The sequence below is a fragment of the Planococcus citri genome, chromosome 4 (genome assembly GCF_950023065.1).
Source record: "Planococcus citri chromosome 4, ihPlaCitr1.1, whole genome shotgun sequence".
Classification (NCBI taxonomy): domain Eukaryota; kingdom Metazoa; phylum Arthropoda; class Insecta; order Hemiptera; family Pseudococcidae; genus Planococcus; species Planococcus citri.
Window position 1 is genome coordinate 12,180,197 of NC_088680.1, and position 19,638 is coordinate 12,199,834.

At 36.0% G+C, this 19,638-nt stretch overlaps 2 protein-coding genes across 2 annotated transcripts in view; both read right to left on the reverse strand.

The window, feature by feature from the left end:
• Window positions 1–4,594, reverse strand: part of LOC135845758 (transmembrane ascorbate-dependent reductase CYB561-like) — a 106,470-nt gene extending 101,876 nt beyond the window's left edge. Inside the window, exon 1 of the mRNA XM_065364581.1 lies at window positions 4,446–4,594. The gene's annotated coding sequence lies outside the window, so the exon portion shown is untranslated. The remainder of the gene's footprint in view (window positions 1–4,445) is intronic.
• Window positions 4,595–7,723: 3,129 nt separating this feature from the next.
• On the reverse strand, window positions 7,724–12,328 carry LOC135843880 (uncharacterized). The gene is made up of 3 exons (XM_065361920.1): window positions 12,041–12,328; window positions 9,266–9,386; window positions 7,724–9,165 (listed from the first exon to the last, which is right to left on the reverse strand). Exons 1-3 carry the CDS (start codon window positions 12,107–12,109, stop codon window positions 7,970–7,972), a joined length of 1,386 nt encoding a protein of 461 aa, XP_065217992.1. The 5' UTR covers window positions 12,110–12,328; the 3' UTR covers window positions 7,724–7,969.
• Between the last annotated feature and the right edge of the window lie 7,310 nt (window positions 12,329–19,638).

Genomic DNA, 19,638 nt, shown 5'->3' on the forward strand with positions numbered 1-19,638 from the left:
TATTCACCCCTACAAAAAAAATATTGTCAAATTCGTGATCTACAACCTCAAAAACATACATTTCGACATATCACACATCAATATTGTCAAATTTTGAAGTTTCCACTTCCCTGACTCCCTGACCCCCCATCCCTACAAAAAAAATATTGTCAAATTCGTATTCTGCAACCCCAAAAACATAAGGGAGGATATCACTGTATCATCGTTTTAGGATTCATTGTAAGTTTTTGAATTACAGGCGTTTTGAGGGTGCTCACAGCCCACTGTGCGACTCACAATCAGCCATTTTTTTAAAGTTTTGGTCCGAAATTGGGGGGGGGGTCATTCTCACTAGACTCAAAGATCCTAGACCCAAACCATGCTTGATAATCAATTAATCACTTACGAAAATCCGTACATAATTAGTATTTTATTTTCAGATTTTTAAATGCAGCCTTGAAACCTTTTTTAACATAGTGAAACTTGGAGCTTTTCGAGAAAAAGGTCACGTTTCAAATTTTCAAAATTTCTGAACAATATTTTGAAACTTCTTGGAATTTTCTTCCTCATAATTCAAGCAGATTTGCGCCAAGTACATATTTTAGATTTTAAGATTTGCAGGCTCTCAAAAAGTCGGCGTACGTTTTACAAAGAAATCACCCTCCTATCGGAAGCTCTTCCCCTCTCCAACAAATCTGGATAGAAATTTTGAATGATTTCAGGGACTCGATACTAATGATCAAAAAGTTGGAACATTCTCACCCAAATACATTACGATCGTCACAACGTCGTCCTTCTATTAGTCCGGCATATGACAATAGGAGTAATGGCACCCCCCCCCCCGCCGATCCTCCGGGACAACTTTTTTCTTAAAGGGGACATCCTAAGGAACATTTTAAAGCAAACTTGCCAAAAAAAAAGTTGGCCTTACTTACAAAATGGCGGCTATTTTGATTGACAGGTCAGCCAAAATCGCAGATTTTGCGTTTTAACTAGGACTTGCACGAACTTTCTCAAACTTTACAAAGGTAGATCGAAAGATCATGCAAAAATCTATTACCTGTCAAAATTTCAAGTGCTAAAGTGGGTTTTTCGATTTTTGGTGAATTTTTGAAAATCGAATTTAGGACAAAAATGAGGGGAAAAATCAAAATTTTACCAAATTGACCAAGAAAGCTGAAATTTGGGATATACCCTATTTTCGACATGCCAAATCGATTGGAAACGGTTTCAACCCGTTTTGAGCAGTTCTGGACCCTCCAGCAGATTTTTGAATCTCGAAATTCCTACAAAATTCCATCAAATTGGAGTTGTCAAGCTAAAATTTATTCTAAAAACTAATTTCAATACGCTACGAAGTACTGCAGGTGAATTTCAAGTCGTTTTGGATCCTCCAGCGACTTTTTTAAAATTCCTGAAGCCTCCAACAGATTTTTGAAACTTTAAATTTTCACAAAATTTCATCAAATAAATTTACTCTACGCTCCAATTCTAACACCCTCTGAAAACGACCTCTGGTAAATTTCAAGTCATTTTAAAGCCTCCAATGATTTTTTGAAAATTACTGGAGCTTCCAGTAGATTTTTGAAACTTGAAATTTCCCCAAAATTTCATCAAACTAAGATGGAGAGTCAAAATTCATTCTGCAAACTAACTTCAATACGCTACGAAGTTGACTGCTGGTGAATTTCAAGTCGTTTTGGAGCCTCCAGCAACTTTTTGAAAGGTTGTATGACGTTTTTTTGGAAAATTAAAATTTCCTATAAAAGTATAGCTGGAAGCTTCAAAACCATATTTTGAAACCACCATGTAGTCTGCGAAGTAAATTTCAGCTTGCCAACTCCATTTGATAAATTAATGTTGGGGAAATTTCAAGTTTCAGAAATCTACTGAAGGCTCCAGTAATTTTCAAAAAAGTCTCCGGAGGTCCTAAAATGACTTGAACCCACCTAAAGTCGTCTTCAGAGGGTGTTAAAATTGGAGTGTAGAGTAAATTTCAGCTTTTCATCTCCATTTGATGAAATTTTGTGAAAATTTAAAGATTCAAAAATCTGCTGGAACCTCCAGCAATTTTCAAAAAAAGTCGCTGGAGGCCCTAAAATGACTAGAGCCCACCTGAAGTCGTCTCCAGAGGGTGTTAAAATTGGAGTGTAGAGTAAATTTCAGCTTTCCATCTTAGTTTGATGAAATTTTGGGGAAATTTCAAGTTTCAAAAATCTACTGGAGGCTCCAGTAATTTTCAAAAAATCATTGGAGGCTCTAAAATGACTTGAAATTTACCAGAAGTCGTTTTCAGAGGGTGTTAGAATTGGAGTGCAGAGTAAATTTCAGCTTTCCATCTCCATTTGATGAAATTTTGTGAAAATTTAAAGTTTCAAAAATCTGCTGGAGGCTTCAGAAATTTTAAAAAAGTCGCTGGAGGATCCAAAACGACTTGAAATTCACCTGCAGTACTTCGTAGCGTATTGAAATTAGTTTTTAGAATAAACTTTAGCTTTACAACTCCAATTTGATGGAATTTTGTAGGAATTTCGAGATTCAAAAATCTGCTGGAGGGTCCAGAACTGCTCAAAACGGGTTGAAACCGTTTCCAATCGATTTGGCATGTCGAAAATAGGGTATATCCCAAATTTCAGCTTTCTTGGTCAATTTGGTAAAATTTTGATTTTTTCCCTCATTTTTGTCCTAAATTCGATTTTCAAAAATTCACCAAAAATCGAAAAACCCACTTTAGCACTTGAAATTTTGACAGGTAATAGATTTTTGCATGATCTTTCGATCTATCTTTGTAAAGTTTGAAAAAGTTCGTGCACGTCCTATGTTAAAACGCAAAATCTGCGATTTTGGCTGACCGTCAATCAAAATGGCCGCCATTTTGTAAGTAAGGCCAACTTTTATTTTGGCAAGTTTGCTTTAAAATGTTCCTTAGGATGTCCCCTTTAAGAAAAAAGTTGTTCCGGAGGATCGGCGGGGGGGGGGGTGCAATTACTCCTATTGTCATATGCCGGACTATATACAGGGTGTTCCAGAATAACCTTTCACATTTTGGTGAGCACTGATCTGCGTTCAAATGGTGTTAGGGGAATGGTAAAAGCGGTTCCAGGTAGCCAACACATGCCGAATTATGTTTCAGTATTAATTTTTTACCATGGAGAAGTGGACGGCTGTGCAGCGCGCTTTTATTGTAAAGGCCTTTTTCAAAAATAATGACTCTTACATTAGTGCAATTCGTGCCTTCCGCAAACATTTTAAACTTACCGGTAAAAGTGAAGTGCCATCGAGGCCAACAGTGAAATTATGGGTAAAAAACTTCGAGAAAACCGCTCATGCTTGTAAAAATAAGCCTACAGGTCGGAAAAGATCAGTAAGAACGCCAGAAACAACGGACCGAGTAAGGCATTCAGTACAGACTACCCCTACCACTTCAATACGTAAACGAGCGTTAAATTTAAAAATCAAACCAACTTCTCTGCAACGAATTTTATCTGAAGACCTCAGTTTCCATCCATATAAGATTTTAATCATTCAAAAGTTACAAAAAACTGATTTTGTGAGAAGAAAATCATTTGCCGAGGATATGCTTACAAGAATTGATACTGGTGAGATTCCATTGAACTCGTTACTCTTTACTGATGAAGCTCATTTTTATCTAAACGGTGATGTGAATAAACAAAATATGCGCTACTGGTCGACAGAGAATCCGATGATAATACACGAGAAACCTCTACACTCCGCTAAGTTGACTGTTTGGATGGGCGTGGCTAAATTCGGTATAGTGGGACCGTATGTGTTTGATGAAACGGTGAACGGTGAGAGGTATCGCAAAATGTTAAACGAGTTTCTCATTCCTGAATTGAAACGCAGACACAAGTATAGAGTTACTTGGTTCCAACAGGATGGCGCTACCTGTCATTCCGCAACGGACACGATTTCTTTATTGCGTGAGCATTTTGGTCATCGAATAATTTCGCTGAACACAGAAATTTCATGGCCACCTCGATCCCCTGATTTTTCAGCATGTGATTTTTTTTTATGGGGTTACCTCAAGTCAAAAGTATATCAAGATGATCCTAGGACTCTGAAACAGCTCCTAGATAATATTATTCGTGAATCAAGACTGATTAGAAGAGAAATGCTCAACAAAGTGTTCAATAATTTTAAAAAACGTTTGGTCGATTGTGTCAAAAATGATGGAAAACATCTTGGTGGAATAATTTTTAAAACTTAATTTATAATGAAAACTCAAATATATGGTCTAAAAACGGCACATTTCTACTTCATTTTGGTTATAAAAAAATTTCCGTAACCATTTTTCTCTCAGAGCTACTAATAAAACAAAAGTGAAAGGTTATTCTGGAACACCCTGTAATTCATCAACTAAGTACATAATATGAATAACATAATAAGTACAATACGAGTATAAGCACACTAAATTACACATAAAAATTGAGATTAAACAAACTCACCCAGTAATAACTTCTTCCTTTCGTAAAATGGACGCCCGAATAACGACAACGTGCAATAAACATTTTGCGAAACTACGTAAGTAACTTAATTTATGATTAGCAAAACCTACGAACACGAGGAATTGTTATCTATGCACTTACTGCATTCAAAAAAACGCAAAAAAAAACCGAATACGTACGACCGAATAATTTCCACGAAAATTTCGACGATTATGTCTTCGTTATTAAAAAATATAGCAACACGTGCTTCTGAATACCCACGAAAATGGAAATATATTCTCAAAATCCGAATTTACCTACACGAACTTCATTTCCCTCCAAAAACCGGCTCCGACCTTGTAACCTTTGAGTACAAAAATATCATTATTATTATTATTCATAATACCAATTTATGCTCAAAAGTCAAAGGTTACCAACACGACGAAAACAGATCATTTCACGAAGATCATCGTAGATCGACTAATCGCACTCGTAATAATGTCATCAAAACACTTCACATACCGTTCGGCATCAAATGCTCGACCAAACTTGCACCGTTTTTCTAACCGAGTTTAAATGACGAATTGACGACTCACGAGTGTATTTGTATTAGTCATACTCATCTATTGTTGGATGGTGTTATCTAATCGCTAAGTTAGAATATTGAAAAAAATCCCATTTCTTCAACAAAGGTATAGAGATGAACGGAGATAGCACGAGGGGAACAACCGAGACATAAACAAACATACGTAACTACCGGGTGACCGAAAAATTATATACTACGTAACCTCCCTCCTCCCCCGAATGAATTTAAAAGACAAAAATATTAAAATTTTACGTAAAACCTTTTGCTTTTGATGGAAACTTTGAAAAAAAAATCTGAAAATCATGTAGCATATCGTTTGTTATAAGTACCTAAACCGACTACCTACAGGGTGCCCAGAAATATCGTGAACCCCTAAAAAAGTTTTCTGCTAAATGTTTCGGCGTGGAGCATGATTGGTTCTATTTCGCATTGCCAACCTATATTTTTAAATAAAAAAACTTTCTTAGGGGTCCACCATATTTCTGGGCACCCTCACCCTGTACATACTTTAGATACCTAGCGCTAAATTCGAATTTCAGTCCATATTCTTGATTCGAACCCATTAAGTACCCACTTCGTAAGCATTGGAAATTCAAAAAAGAAAAAGAAATGAAAATTTGTGTATCACAAAATGGTTTGTTAGGTTTTTAGAAGCATTGGTTTTAAATCTCGACTTATTCTTTTATAAAGGCCCCTCTGATAAATTCTAGAATTTCGAAAAAAAAATTGATTTCAAGTTATGTCTTAAATAACAGCTCCCTGAGTCGCTCAATGACCGCTCAAATTTTAAGAAAGGTTAGCGATCCGTATAACGTGTTTTTTACCTTTATTTGAAAGAACCATTCCCATACGAATAGATTCATTTTTAGCGAATCATTCGCCAACGAATTGATTATATTTTTATTAATTTATGATCCAATCCGTTCGCGAATGATTCACTTATACGAATCAATGCGTTCGTGAATAATTCAACAAAACTGTTCAATTCGTTCACGAATGATTCACCTAAAATTATTTAAATGATTCAATTCGTTCGCGAATGATTCACCAATAATTAGCGTAGATACGAATAGGTTCATTTTTAGCGAATAATTCGCCAACGAACTGAATATTGATTTTTGATTCAATTCGTTCGCGAAGGAGTCAATTATAAGAATCAATTCGTTCGTGACTCATTCGCCAAAATTTAATTAAATGAATCGATTTGTTCACGAACGAGCCACTTATACGAATCAATTCGTTTACGAATGATTCACTAAGTAAAAATTATTCATTTCGTTCGCGAATGATTCACCAACAATTGATCAATTTGTTCGTGAATTTGCTAAACATTGATCATTTCGTTCGCGAATGATTCACCAACGATTGGCGTACGAATGGACTTATTTTTAACGAATCAATCCCCAACGAAATTGATAATTTCATTAATTTATGATTAAATTCGTTCTCGAAGGAGTCACTTATACGAATCAATTCGTTCGCGAATGATTCATCAAAAATTATTCAATTCGTTCGCGAATGATTCACTAAAAATTATCCAATTCGTTCGCGAATGATTCGCCAAGAGTTGATTAATTCGTTCGCGAATGATTCACCAAAAAATTATTCAATTCGATTGCGAATGATTCACCAATAAAAAAATTAATCAATTCGTTCATGAATAATTCACCATGCCAAAAATTGATTATTTCGTTCACGAACGCGTCACTTATACAAATCAATTCGTTCGCGAATGATTCACTAAAAAAATATTCAATTCGTTCGCAAATGATTCACTAAAAATTAATTGATTCATTCGCGAATGATTCGCCAACAGTTGATCAATTTGTTCGCGAATGATTCACCAAAAAATTATTCAATTTGTTTGCGAATGATTCACCAATAAAAAAATTAATCAATTCGTTCGTGAATGATTCACCAAAAATTGATTATTTCGTTCACGAATGGTTCACTTAAAAATCAATCAATTTGTTCAATTGATTCATTAAAAATTATTCAATTCGTTTGCGAATGATTCACCAAGAAATCAATGAATTTCTTCCATCATCAATCGTTCGAGAATGATTCGATTCGATTCGATTCCCTTCGCTTCAATTGAAAACAGATCAATTCATATATGTACAACAGTCTCACAAAAACCGAATTAATTCGTTCTCGAATCATTCACTTGAAAATTACATCAATTTGTCATCAATACGGAAGAACACGTGATATGTCGATAAAACCTTGGTAAGATAAATTGTACGTACGCGAAGATTAGGTACGTAATTTAATTGATCCGTTTGCGAATGATTCGCCAAGAAATCAATCACTTTATTTAATCACCAGTCGTTCGTAACTGATTCAATTCGATTGTAAACAGATCAATATTGCTATGCAAATGTTTCACAAAAAGTGAATCAATTCGTTTGTAAAAGATTTTTATTTGCAGAAAAGTTATAAGTCCCATGAGTCTGTCAATGAACTCCCAATATTCGCATGACTTGGGATTCGTCGAATTTTTAAAGTTGTTGATTTTGAATTTCAACTTACTTATTCAATAGGACAACCCGCCAAGGGATGTACATTGTACAACAGGACCCAAAATTTAAAAAAAAATCAAACGTTCTCTTACATACTATTAGCGAATCAAATTGGTTTGAGGCCAAAAATCTGTCATCTTCGTGGTGCAGAATAATGTATATCAGCTTCACATAACAAGAAAAAACATCAGTTGCTGAGAAGAATTTTTTATTGGATTTTGAATCAAGTTACCTACAAAAATATTCAAAAAACAGGCGTAATGCCTACAATAATATTGATAGGTAGAGGTACCTAATGCTTAAATGAGTATCTTCCGAAATGAATTAAATTCAAAAAGAACGTTTTAAAACACAATGAAAGTAAAACGACTAGATATTAAACAGTAGATAAACACCTAATCTCACTCGCAAATCTCTACTCAAGTCAAGCCACATCATCAAGAAGAATAGTGAGAAGAGACTTGCTCCAAAGTCCTGCCAACCGTCTCCGGTATACACCAATAAACAAAAGGCACCGCCAAAAACCCTATCATCGCATATACATAGAAAACAGCACAAGATGAGAGAGTTACTACCCTGGGATGCATCATCAAAATGATAAAATAAAACACACACTCGCTAAAGACAGAAATGGAGGCAAAACCTTTCGCATCTGTAGGGAAAATCTCTCCCAATATGGAATACGGAACAGTAGCAATACCCAATGCACTGAAAAATATGGTACACCAGACCGAAACAATGTGAATATAGTCGACTATATGAGAGTACCAAGCTTCTATCTCACTCAAATGAATACATATTGCCAATACTAAAGTAGTCAAACTGGTCAACACCGAAGATAAAATAGCGATTTTTCTCACCCCCAGTTTTGGTAAGAAAACGGTATATGAAATCTGGCCCAAGCTCATGGCGATCCCACCAATCAGACTGGTTAGATAGGAATCAATGGCTAAGGATTTTACAGTGATTGTGTTCACCATATACGCGGAGAAGATTTGAACGCCGGAGAATTGTTGAAAAAAGAAGTACGTTACTGTTGTCAACAGTGGCTTGTAGACATCTTTTCTTCTGACTTTTGATAAGTAAGAATAAAAGCTATCCTGTAAGTGCAGATTTCCGCCAATGGACAAGTCGATTGTTGACACGTGAGTGCAACCTAATCGATGTCTAGCTCGTTGAGCCTCTTTGAAGCGACCTTGTTGGTCAAGCCAGGCAGGACTTTCTGGTACAAAAACTAGCACTAGTATCGATGATATTAAGGCGATCGAAGCTGCTATTAAAGCTACACTATCGTAATGAAAAAAGTACCCCGAAACGTAGGTCGAAGTTATACCAAAAATAATGCCCAACATGGTCCAAGATGCCAAGCTACTTCTAAAATGCAAATTATCCGGCGCCATGCTTTCTGCTATGTACACGGTTGTTACATAAATTACAGCTCCTTGAGATATTCCTGCGAAGAGTTGACCTATGTAAAGATATTCTACTCTGAAAGGTCCAGCAATGGCTAAAAAAGCGTATCCGATGAATGCTGGAATGGTGTTGATGAAGAAAGCTTTCTTTCTGCCCAATCGATCGATCACGTAGCCGGTTAGAAAGTTTCCAAGTACAGAACCCACCGTTGGCAAGCTAGCTGTGAAAATAAAATAATGTAAATACATATCGTGGATTTAGGATATGGTATTGGATTCGAAAATAAAAAAGAACCGAACTGGGTTCAAGTTAACACCTACCAAACCATGATGATTGCGCTAAATTTAAATTCAATTCTGGCAGAGCGATGCCTGAAAATCCCATCGACATCCCTGCTGGTAATGTTGGTAAAGTCAGGATGATGACATATATCCATTGTCGCTATAACGTGAAAGAATTTTGTTTTAGTTGAAATTATTGTGAGCATACAAATTAATATGTACATCATCTGGCAAAATTTCAAGGGCTAAAGATTTTTTAGCCAAATTTTTGTAAAAAATGATGGCTATTGCAGTAGGCCCAACTTTGGATAAAAAGGTCGGGGGTTAAAAATTTTGATAGTTCTCGACGTTTTGAGCTCAAACTAGACGATTCCCGGTGTGTCAGATTTTATACATAGATATTTATTCATTTATTTATATAGAAGTTTCACCAAAACTTGAATTTTTACATTTCATGACCTGGAACCTGTTCTAATTCATCAAATCAACTCAAACTTGGCAAATGGGATTCTTTTAGCACCTAGAATTGACCCCCAACGTTTCAAGGATCAAAGTTGATAATTACAGAAAGATCATTTTTTTGGAGGGGCATAATATGACCCCAAATAAATGAAAAGGATGCAAAATCATACCATCGGTCAGTACCCCCATTGTGATCAACATATCCAAATTTCAGCTTCCTAGGACATCCCCACCCCGCTTAAGGTGGGAAAAACCACATTTGACCCCAATTTTTGACCCCCTCACCCCTAAAATGGATCTAGAAGGTCCAAATTTTCAGCATACAATAGGAGGGTGTCCCATGAGTAATTATTGCAGATTTCAACCTTCCAACCCTACTTGACCTCTCTCCAGGGTCAAAAAGTGGATTTTTGGTCTATTTTACGGGTTTTTCAATTTTTCAGACATCCTACAGCCCCTCCAAATTGACCTAGAGGGTCCAAATTCTTACAGTACAATGGGAGGATGTACCCAAAGTGCCTTTTGCATGTTTCAAACTTCCAACTTCATTTTTACAGAAAGGTCATTTTTTTGGAAGGGGCATAATATGACCCCAAATAAATGAAAAGGGTCAAAAATCATACCATTGATCAGTACCCTCATTGTGATCAACATATCCAAATTTCAGCTTCCTAGGGCATCCCCACTCCGCTTAAGGTGGGAAAAACCACATTTGACCCCAATTATTGACCCCCTCGCCCCTAAAATGGATCTAGAAGGTCCAAATTTTCAGCATACAATAGGAGGGTGTCCTATGAGTAATTATTGCAGATTTCAACTTTCTAACCCTATTTGACCTCTCTCCAGGGTCAAAAAATGGATTTTTGGTCTATTTTACGGGTTTTTCAATTTTTCAGACAGCCTACAGCCCCTCCAATTTCACCTAGAGAGTCCAAATTTTCACAGTACAATGGAAGAGTGTTTCCGAAGTGCCTTCGGCATTTTTCAACCTTCCAACTCTATTTTACCCCTTTCCAGGGTCAAATGTGTTTTTCGACGTTTAGGAAAGCCTACAGCACCTCCAAATTGACCTAGGGGCTTCAAATTTTCACAGTGCAATGGGAGGATGTACCCGAAGGCCCTTTTGCCGGTTTTAACCTTCCAACTCCATTTGACCTCTTTCAGGGTCGAGACAGGTTTGTTACCATACTTTTTGCAGGAGGAAGATGGGAGTGGGGAAGCCCGAGGGGGTGCAGGGGGGACGGATTTCCCCCGAGAATATAAGAAGGAAACAGCGGTAAGTGAGAGTTGGGCGAAGCCCAAGGGGGTGTGGGGGGACTTAACACAGGCGAAACACAGGAGCGAAGCGAGGGTGCGAGTAGTTCAAGAGCCCTCAATGTTTCTGTCACAAAAATTTGGCTCTTACGTAGCGGCAGACTGCTACGACTTTTTTTTTGATTTTTGGTAAATTTTTAAAAATCAAACCATGGTCAAAAAATGATAATTTTATCAAGTTGACCCATATAAATAAGCTGAAATTTGGTATTTACCCTATTTTTTACCCTCCAAATTGAATGCAAACGGTCTCGGACCATTTTGAGCAGTTCTGCAGCCTCCAGAATATTTCGAATGCTGAAATTTCCGCAAAATTTTACCTAAGGAAGTATAAGGAAGTTGCAAAGCTAAAATTTACCTACTTCATGTCTCAATTTCAACATGCTGAGTCAACTGGAAGTGGTTTAGACCACTTTGTAGCCTCTAATATATCTTTGCTTGGAAATAAACTTCCTTAGGTTACATTTTTGTGGAAATTTGAACATTCAAAAATTTGCTGGAGCCTCCAGAACTGCTTAAAATGATTCGAAATCGTTTCTAATGGACTCAGTGGGTCAAAAATGGGGTATTACATCAACTTCCAGCTTTCTAGATTAATTTGATGAAATTTCGTTTCCATTTTAGAGGTGAGGGCAAAATAATACATATTTCAAAAATTCGTATTTTGAGAGGTAAGTATAAAAATGAGTTTATTTTTTTGACAACACAAATTTAGAATTTAAATATACGTCTTTATTAAAAATTTCGATCTTGAAATAAAAGATGAACCAACTAGCTCTCGAGCGAAGCCAGGGCAAAAGATTGCAAAAATTAATCTTTAAAAGAAGTGGGGAAAAAAATATTTGTTTTGTTACATGACCCTGGAGGCCCCTGACGATCGCCAAGTATGGCTTGCCAGCTTGCATTTATCAAAAAAATAATAATAATAAATAAGTTGGCCACATTTGGGTACTTTACCTTATCAGTGACAAAAATACGTAATTAAAAATATTCAATCAATACGAGTAATAGGTAAGTAGGTATAAGTTATGTACTCACGAATGATATGGGATGAATTGATGCAGAAAGTTTGTTCGGTGATAATAAGTGTTTCTCTTCGAAGTTCATTTTGCAAGCTTGTCATCTAGGTAGGTACTGGCATTTTCAATATTCTTTTTAAATTTTGTTTCACTTTTTCATTTTATTAATCGCGGGTTTAATCATATTACATATTACATAGAGTAAAAGTAGTACCTATTCTACGAGTTTTAATTCTATGTAACACGAAATTTGCGATTAAATTGTTTCATTCAAAAATATTATCTCGCTTCTTTCTTCACGTGAATACGGTATTATCTGTTAAACGTTGTCTGCATGTCTTATCTTAAAATTTATTTCTCGAGGTTTCGGAAATAATGATATGTCATATGTGATAAGAGCGTTGAATTCGACGTTGAATGAAAAAAAATGCTGTCTATGTAGAATACCTACCAATTTTTTGCAATAATGTTATCGAAATGACTTTCGAACAGCATCAAAAGTGATAAGAAAATTAGTAAAATTCCGTAATGACTATCTTTATAAAATTCAGTAAAGACCTTCTTAATTTTGAGTTGAAAATTATTCAAAAAAATATTTGGATTGGAAGGTGTCCCCGGAGAGTAGATGTGAGCCTAAAACATCCTTAGTTAGGAGACTTTACTCCTTCTACTTACCATTTTTTAAATTTTGGGATGAGTAAGTAAATACTGAAATTAATTTTAAAAATTAGGAATTTTTGGTTTTTAAGTATCGTATTTAGGGAAGGAGACATTTTGGTACAAGTAAAGGAGAGAGACATGATGCCCACAAAATTTTGAAAATCATATTCGATATTTCGGCCATTTTTGCAAATTTTATCGATTTTTTTCCTTAAATTCTAATGATTTAACTAGAAATAGATACATCGTAGATTTTATTTCTTTTAAAATCCTAACGAGAGAGTGTATGAAAAGTATGGGTACCTGTACCAGTGTACCTAATACCCCAGTCAAAATATGTACTATTTACCCAAACATAAAGGTTCAAAAATTATACCATTGGTCAGTACTCCCTTTGTGACCAACACATCAAAATTTCAGCTTCCCAGGTCATCCAAACTCTTTTTAAGGTGGAAGAAACCAAATAAATAGGGTCGAAATATGGGTTTTCCCACCTTAAAAGGAGTGGGGGTGACCCGGGAATCTGAAATTTGGATATGTTGATTACAATGGAGGTGCTGACCAGTAGTGTAATTTTTGACCCTTTTCATCCATTTGGGGTCAAATTATGCCCCTCCAAAAAAATGACCTTTCTGTAATTTTCAATTTTGGACCTCCCCACACCAGGAGTGAACTTTGGCTTCCAAAAAAATCCCATTCACCAAGTTTGACTTTATTTGATCAATTAGAACCAGTTCCAAGTCCCAAGCAGTTGAATGTAAAATTAGAAAATCACATCACTTTGAGGGGTCGTAGCGACACCTCCCTTGGGGCTAGGGAATTGGTCGATAGCTCATTTGATAGGTATTTGAGAGAAAATGAAATGATCACTAAGCTCATTAGCTACTCAAAAGTTTATATTTATAAGTTTTTATCCAAAAAAATTGACCATTTGATAAAGGCGTCCTCTTCTTAATGTAAAGATCTTTGATTCACATTTGGAAGTCACAGACTCCATTTACAGATGACTGTAATTTACTGATAGCTTCTTCTAAGGAGTAGTCTTGTGTTAAAAGGCAAACATTGTCAGCAAACATCAGTGCTTCACAGTCTATATGGGTTTCAGATCGTGACAGTATACATTGTATAGAAGAGGGCTTAGTACTGCCCCTTCCCCATTGGGGGAAAATCTTCCCATACGCTGAAAAAGATGCCAAAATCAGCTGGTTTATTGACATATTCTGAATATATGCGTGAAAAAGCACTATTCAGAAGGCGGATTGGTGCACCGAAAAAAGTCTGCTAATAAATACGCCACGTGAATATTTTGTAGCATATTTTCCTCGCGTAAGGCCACAGCGCTTTTGAATAACGTGCTTTTGAATAACGTGGCATGTATGGTGGAAGAAACCAACTACAAAATACACCACTAACCTGTTTTTAGGCGTATTCTTTGGCATATTTGCTAAATAACATGGGTAAATGTGGTATTTTACACAAATGTCTTAGCATAAGGTAAACTACCAGTTATGGACCACTTTCTTACAATTAATCACCAAGACATAATTTATGACCCAAAATTTTGATATTTTTTTTTTTTTTTTTTTAATAATCCTTGAAGCTTCCTCTTTTACTTCAAGGTGTTCAGTTTTGAAAAAAAGTAATTTTCATTTCCCTAATTCCTATTTGAAATGAGGTCTAAAAAAAGACAGTTTTTGAGGAGGTACCAATTATTACAGATCATGCAAATATGAACAGAAGCATTTAATTTTTTTTTCACTCTGAGACCAGTTATACATACGAGTAGTACCCTGAGAACCACACGAATGGTGGAAATGCAAAGGGTGGTAAGTGCCATTTTTACAAAACGCGTGTTTTCAATGCAATGTTTACTACATGTGTTGTCGCGCATGCGCTCCTAGTGTCACATCAGAAGAAACACTTCTCCAAGTTATACTAATGAACACCGAAAGATAGCGCTTTCCATAAGACATACGTGTTACGCAAACTTGTTTTTATGCTCTCGTGTAAAAAAACGGTTTTGGCACTTAGCACCCTTTGCATTTTCACCATTCACATCAATAGCTTGGTATAAAAACCTTGTAAGTCCAGATTTTTTCAAAAATGCTTTTTTTGTGGTTTCTTTAGTAAAAAAAAAAAAAAAAACAAGGAATCCGAATTCAAAAACCTCGTAAGTCTAAAAAACATCATAGCGCTCTAATTGGTGAAAATCCAACATTAAAAACCCGTAAGTCCGACATACGAGGTAAGTACAAGAATTTCATCAATTGTAAATTTGAAAACCTCATAAGTCCTTGTTAAAAATCACGTGAGTCATACGTAAGTACGATGAAAATCCCGTATGTCCTTTCAAAGCGCTTTAATCAACTAATTATATTTGATCAACCTATAAAATATCATCAGACCATACCTTAACACCTTTAATATATAATAATGCAATCTAAAACTGCAAATAACAAGCTATATGAATGTTTCAAACGTTTTTTGTTCTCCTGAAAAATTTAGGATTTTGGACTCACGTGGTACATATTTATACCAAGCCATCGACATTAGAAAATTTTCATCATCAAACTTCACAAATATTGATGCTGAAAAACTACCAATTGTGGACCAGTCCGTAATTGGTACCTGACAACCCTTTTGAAATTGAAAGATTCATAGAGAAAAAAAATTAGCTACCAATTTCGGATCAAACCAATCATGGACCAAAACTGAATTTCACAATTTGAATGTTTATTCACCAGAACATGAAAATATATGTGGTATGCAACATAAACACATAAGACTTGGCTTATAATCATCAATTTTGAAAACATTACAGGGATTTCATATTTGAACATTGTCATTCTACCGAAAAGCACTTAATATAAACTTAAAATCCGCAAAAAAGCTTGAACATGCAAAAAAAGTAGTTGTTGGTACTTAGCTTCACACATAGAAACCAAATGTTCATCGAATATACTCTTTGGATTGATGTAATTGAATTAATTAAAAACCCTTGTACAAATTTAACAAAAATTATTCAGAGACTCCAGTTTGATCCCTGGCATCCGCAGTCCCAAAAAAAATGTTCACAAATATTGGGCATTGGCAGAATTTATTGCGTAAAAAAATACACGCGCTGATTAATGAGCAGAAAAGTATTGGTGGAAAGTGTTACAATTTCTGCCGCGTTTTTTGTCACGTATCATTGGTAGATTTTCACCCAATGGGGTTGTGGCACTCCAATGGTCACTCTTTTTTGTTTGATATTTGTTCCAATTTTAACGACAAATGTTCGATCTTGCAAGAATGAGCGAATCATTTTTATAATATAAAGTGGAATGTTGAGGTTGGATAGTTTTCAAAGAAGGCCCAGATACCTACCAAAATGGAATTGAACGCTTTTTTTTTACATCAAGAAAGGCAGCAGCGGTGTACATTTTCTTTTCACAGCCATCATTGATAATTCTGCATGCTCTGCAAAGAACGGTATGTTGCACTATATTCTGCTTTAAATCCGAAATGGTCCATTTGAATGATTTTGCTTCCTTCAAATTATCGTATCAAATCTTCTTTTGATTAAAAAAAAATAATGATTTATTGGAGGGCTTTGATCTACTGTGGGAGGGAGAGCTTCAGGATTAGGGTGGGGAATTTTAGTACCATGCCACCCTAGACAATTCTCACCAAAACAACATTTGGTCTCAATTATGTTTGGATTCGCCTATTCTTTCCGCTTTTTCACTGGACTTGAGAAGTCAGAAAGGTAGTACAATAACCTTATGAGGCCCAGGAGGAAGGCAGACGACCTTGAGAAGCTAGACAGGTAGATCGATGACCTCAGGTGGTTAGACCCACAGGCAGACAGGTGACCTTGAGAAACCTGACAGATGAAGCAATGACCTTAGGAGGCCACACAGTGGGGACAGATGACCTCAAGAAGCCAGACAAACGGGTCAATGACCTCAAGTGACCCAACATGATTTTGAAGGTGACAAAGAACAAAATTTACAAAAATTAGCCAAAAAAATCTTCATCTTGATAATAATTCTTTGAAGCTAGGTAAATGACAATGTAGGTCTATTCATTTTAAAAACTAGATAAAACAGGTAGTTTCTGGGCACCCAGGTACCTACTTAATTTTTCTATTCAAATCCTTAAGCCTTTGGTATCTCTAAATGATCAACAATCCATTATTCTTTCCTTTTTTCTGACCTCCATTAACCATTTTACTACCCCATCTACTTCTACACTCGAAGACATTTTTTCCATTCTTTTGAACTAAGTATACTTACAGCAAACATTCCATATGTTTCAATCATAGACAAAGGAAGAGGTTCAATCATCTTTCCTCATCGCATTTCACATCCACCTACCGAGTTGCATTTTCAAACCACACAACCAGCTACCATATGTGATCAAATCAAAACACGAATCTCTCTATACTGCAATTTCTTGATAATCTCATCTCGTATCTCTTTACTGGCCCATTCGTAAGTATACATAGCCGGAGTATGTCTGAGCAATCCACGTTCAAACACAAAAGCAAACAATTCGGGTACATCGTCGTCGTGTAAATTAGCATAGTCTCGATTCGGCATCTCCAAGAAGCTCTGAAACATCCCCGGATTATGATCCTTGATACAAGGTTCAAAAATGAACAACCCTTTGAACACCAACTCCATCAGTTTCTTTTTAAACAAAGGCACTCTGATGAACTCCTTGATATAATACACTTGCTCTTTTTTAGCCCAGTGAGCTTTAGGTGAACGAAGACCAGTCTTGGAGATACGTTTGGATAGCATGAACCTGGTAATGGAGTACGGGTTGTATAAAAACGTCAAACATTTGTGAACGATGTTGTGACCTTTGTAGTTGAACCATACCATGAACTGTTCTTCTTTGGTGCATTCGTATTTTTTCATCAAATCCGATACTTCTTGTTCGTCGAACCCGAAATACTTGGCGAACCTGGTGTTCTCCAGAAATGGATAATGTTGTATATTGCCTAAGCGCTCCATGAGCGGAGACTTGAAGTATAAACTTGTGATACCGGTCATGAAGAGAAACTTAACCCTTGTATTTTTGGTACTGGTAACTTTGTGGATCATTTCATGTATCAAGGTGTAAAGTTGATTGATGCGGAGCTCTTTGGTGAAAACAGCATTTGAAGCAGCATTATCGAAATTATCCACTAATAAAATCACCCCTAAAGGCTTAAAATGTCTCGTTAGAATATTATTTAAATCGAGTAAACTTCTGACGATCTCAACCCGAGTCAAATTACCATCAGCTACATTCTGCATCATGGCACGTTCCAGCTCCATGGTGCAGTTCTCCCTCATCCAATCGTATTCCTTGTAACATCGTTGGATTCTCTTGACCAAAGCAGCTCGAGCAGCATCGTCTGAACTTAATTCATCTGAGCTGAATTCTAGATCTAAAAAAATCACAGCGTACTGTCCCATGTGGTACTTGAGCATATCGTAGTTGTTCGGAAGGCCGATTTTCAATCGTTTGAAAGCTCGATAAGCGAAAGTCTCGTTGAGACGTTTAGGAACATGTTGGTCATTCAGTTCAATTTGGGTGAAACTTCGGATCATTTTGAGATTGGTGGTTTTACCGAAATCTCGAGGACATGTAATGTAGTAATAGAAGCAGTCCCATGTGAAATGAGCCCTCTGCTCTCTCGAGATGGTCATGTCTTCTCGTAAAAACTCCAGCAAAAGTTCTGACTTGTCGACGAAGTAATCGCGTTGACTGAACCAGTAGAATTCTTCGTTACAATGTACCGCTGTCTTGAAAACCGAATTGTAAACGAATAAGATAAAAATTGGAGTGAAAATCATGGTTTTTGTTGGCGAAACAGTCAGAGAAGCACATTAAAAAACGAAGTAGGTACATTAGTCACAGATTGGAGAGCAATGAAAGAATAACCGAATGTTTTTTTTTAAGAAATTTAACGTAGACTTGCACGTGTAGGTAAGATTTTTAAATCACAAACATGATTCATTAAATTTGTGAAGGATTTAATATTGATTACTGACCTAATGATCTAATCTAATATCTAAATAGATCATGAACGTAGATTTCTTCAATATTATCACACAGTTTAAAATAATTGAGGATAAATTTTACAGATTCCAAAATTATACGAGCTTTTTTTTGGTCACGAGCAGAAGCATTAACTATGTACCTATACCCATTTCTAGGCACCTATTTTTCATGAGATTGAGAAGCTAAGGCAATTCCATCCAATCATATGCATAAAAATTAATCTTTTTAACCATTGAGTTCAATTTTCAATTTATTATACATAATTTCAATTTCATTTTCTATTTTGTTTACCAAGTAACAATTTTTAAAATTCTGTGATCGAATTTGTTGAAACCTCTTACAAGAGAGCTAGCACAACTCACATAGAAATTTTTGAACGAGACAAAGCTTAATTAGAAGAACATGCAAAAATAAATCACCAGCTGAAATTTTAGAAGCCAAATTGCATTTTTCGATTTTTTGCAAATTTTTGAAAATCTTTGGGTGAAAAATGAAAAAATTAAAATTCTACCAAATTGACCTAGAAAACTGAAATTGAAGATTTCCCCTATTTTTAATTCGTTGAATCGATTGGTAACTGTTTCAATTCATTTTGGGAAGTTTTAGAGGCTTCAAGCAGATTTTCTAAACCTGAAAATTTCCTCAAATTTTCACCGAATGGAACTGGAAAGCCAAAATTAACTCTGCACAGGGTCATTCGACCTCCATTCGACTAACCTTTTTGAGTCTTGTCCTTAGATTTCGTTCAAATTTTTCGCAATCAGTTTGGTTCCAGCCCCCTCAGGGGGGGGGACTTCAATTATTTTCACATTGTCTCGAGGTAGGTACCCAACTTCAGCAGCGCATACCTCCAAAGCTATGATATTTTGATCAAAACTGATTTCACAGTTCGAATGGGCATTAAATTTTCAACTTTTT

Coding starts and splice junctions, on each gene's coding strand:
- LOC135843880 (XM_065361920.1), bottom strand. CDS start 12,109: ATGAACTTCGAAGAGAAACACTTATTATCACCGAACAAACTTTCTGCA. Junction 9,387..12,040: donor CAATTCATCCCATATCATTC/GTGAGTACATAA, acceptor TTCACGTTATAG/CGACAATGGATATATGTCAT. Junction 9,166..9,265: donor AGCGCAATCATCATGGTTTG/GTAGGTGTTAAC, acceptor TTATTTTCACAG/CTAGCTTGCCAACGGTGGGT.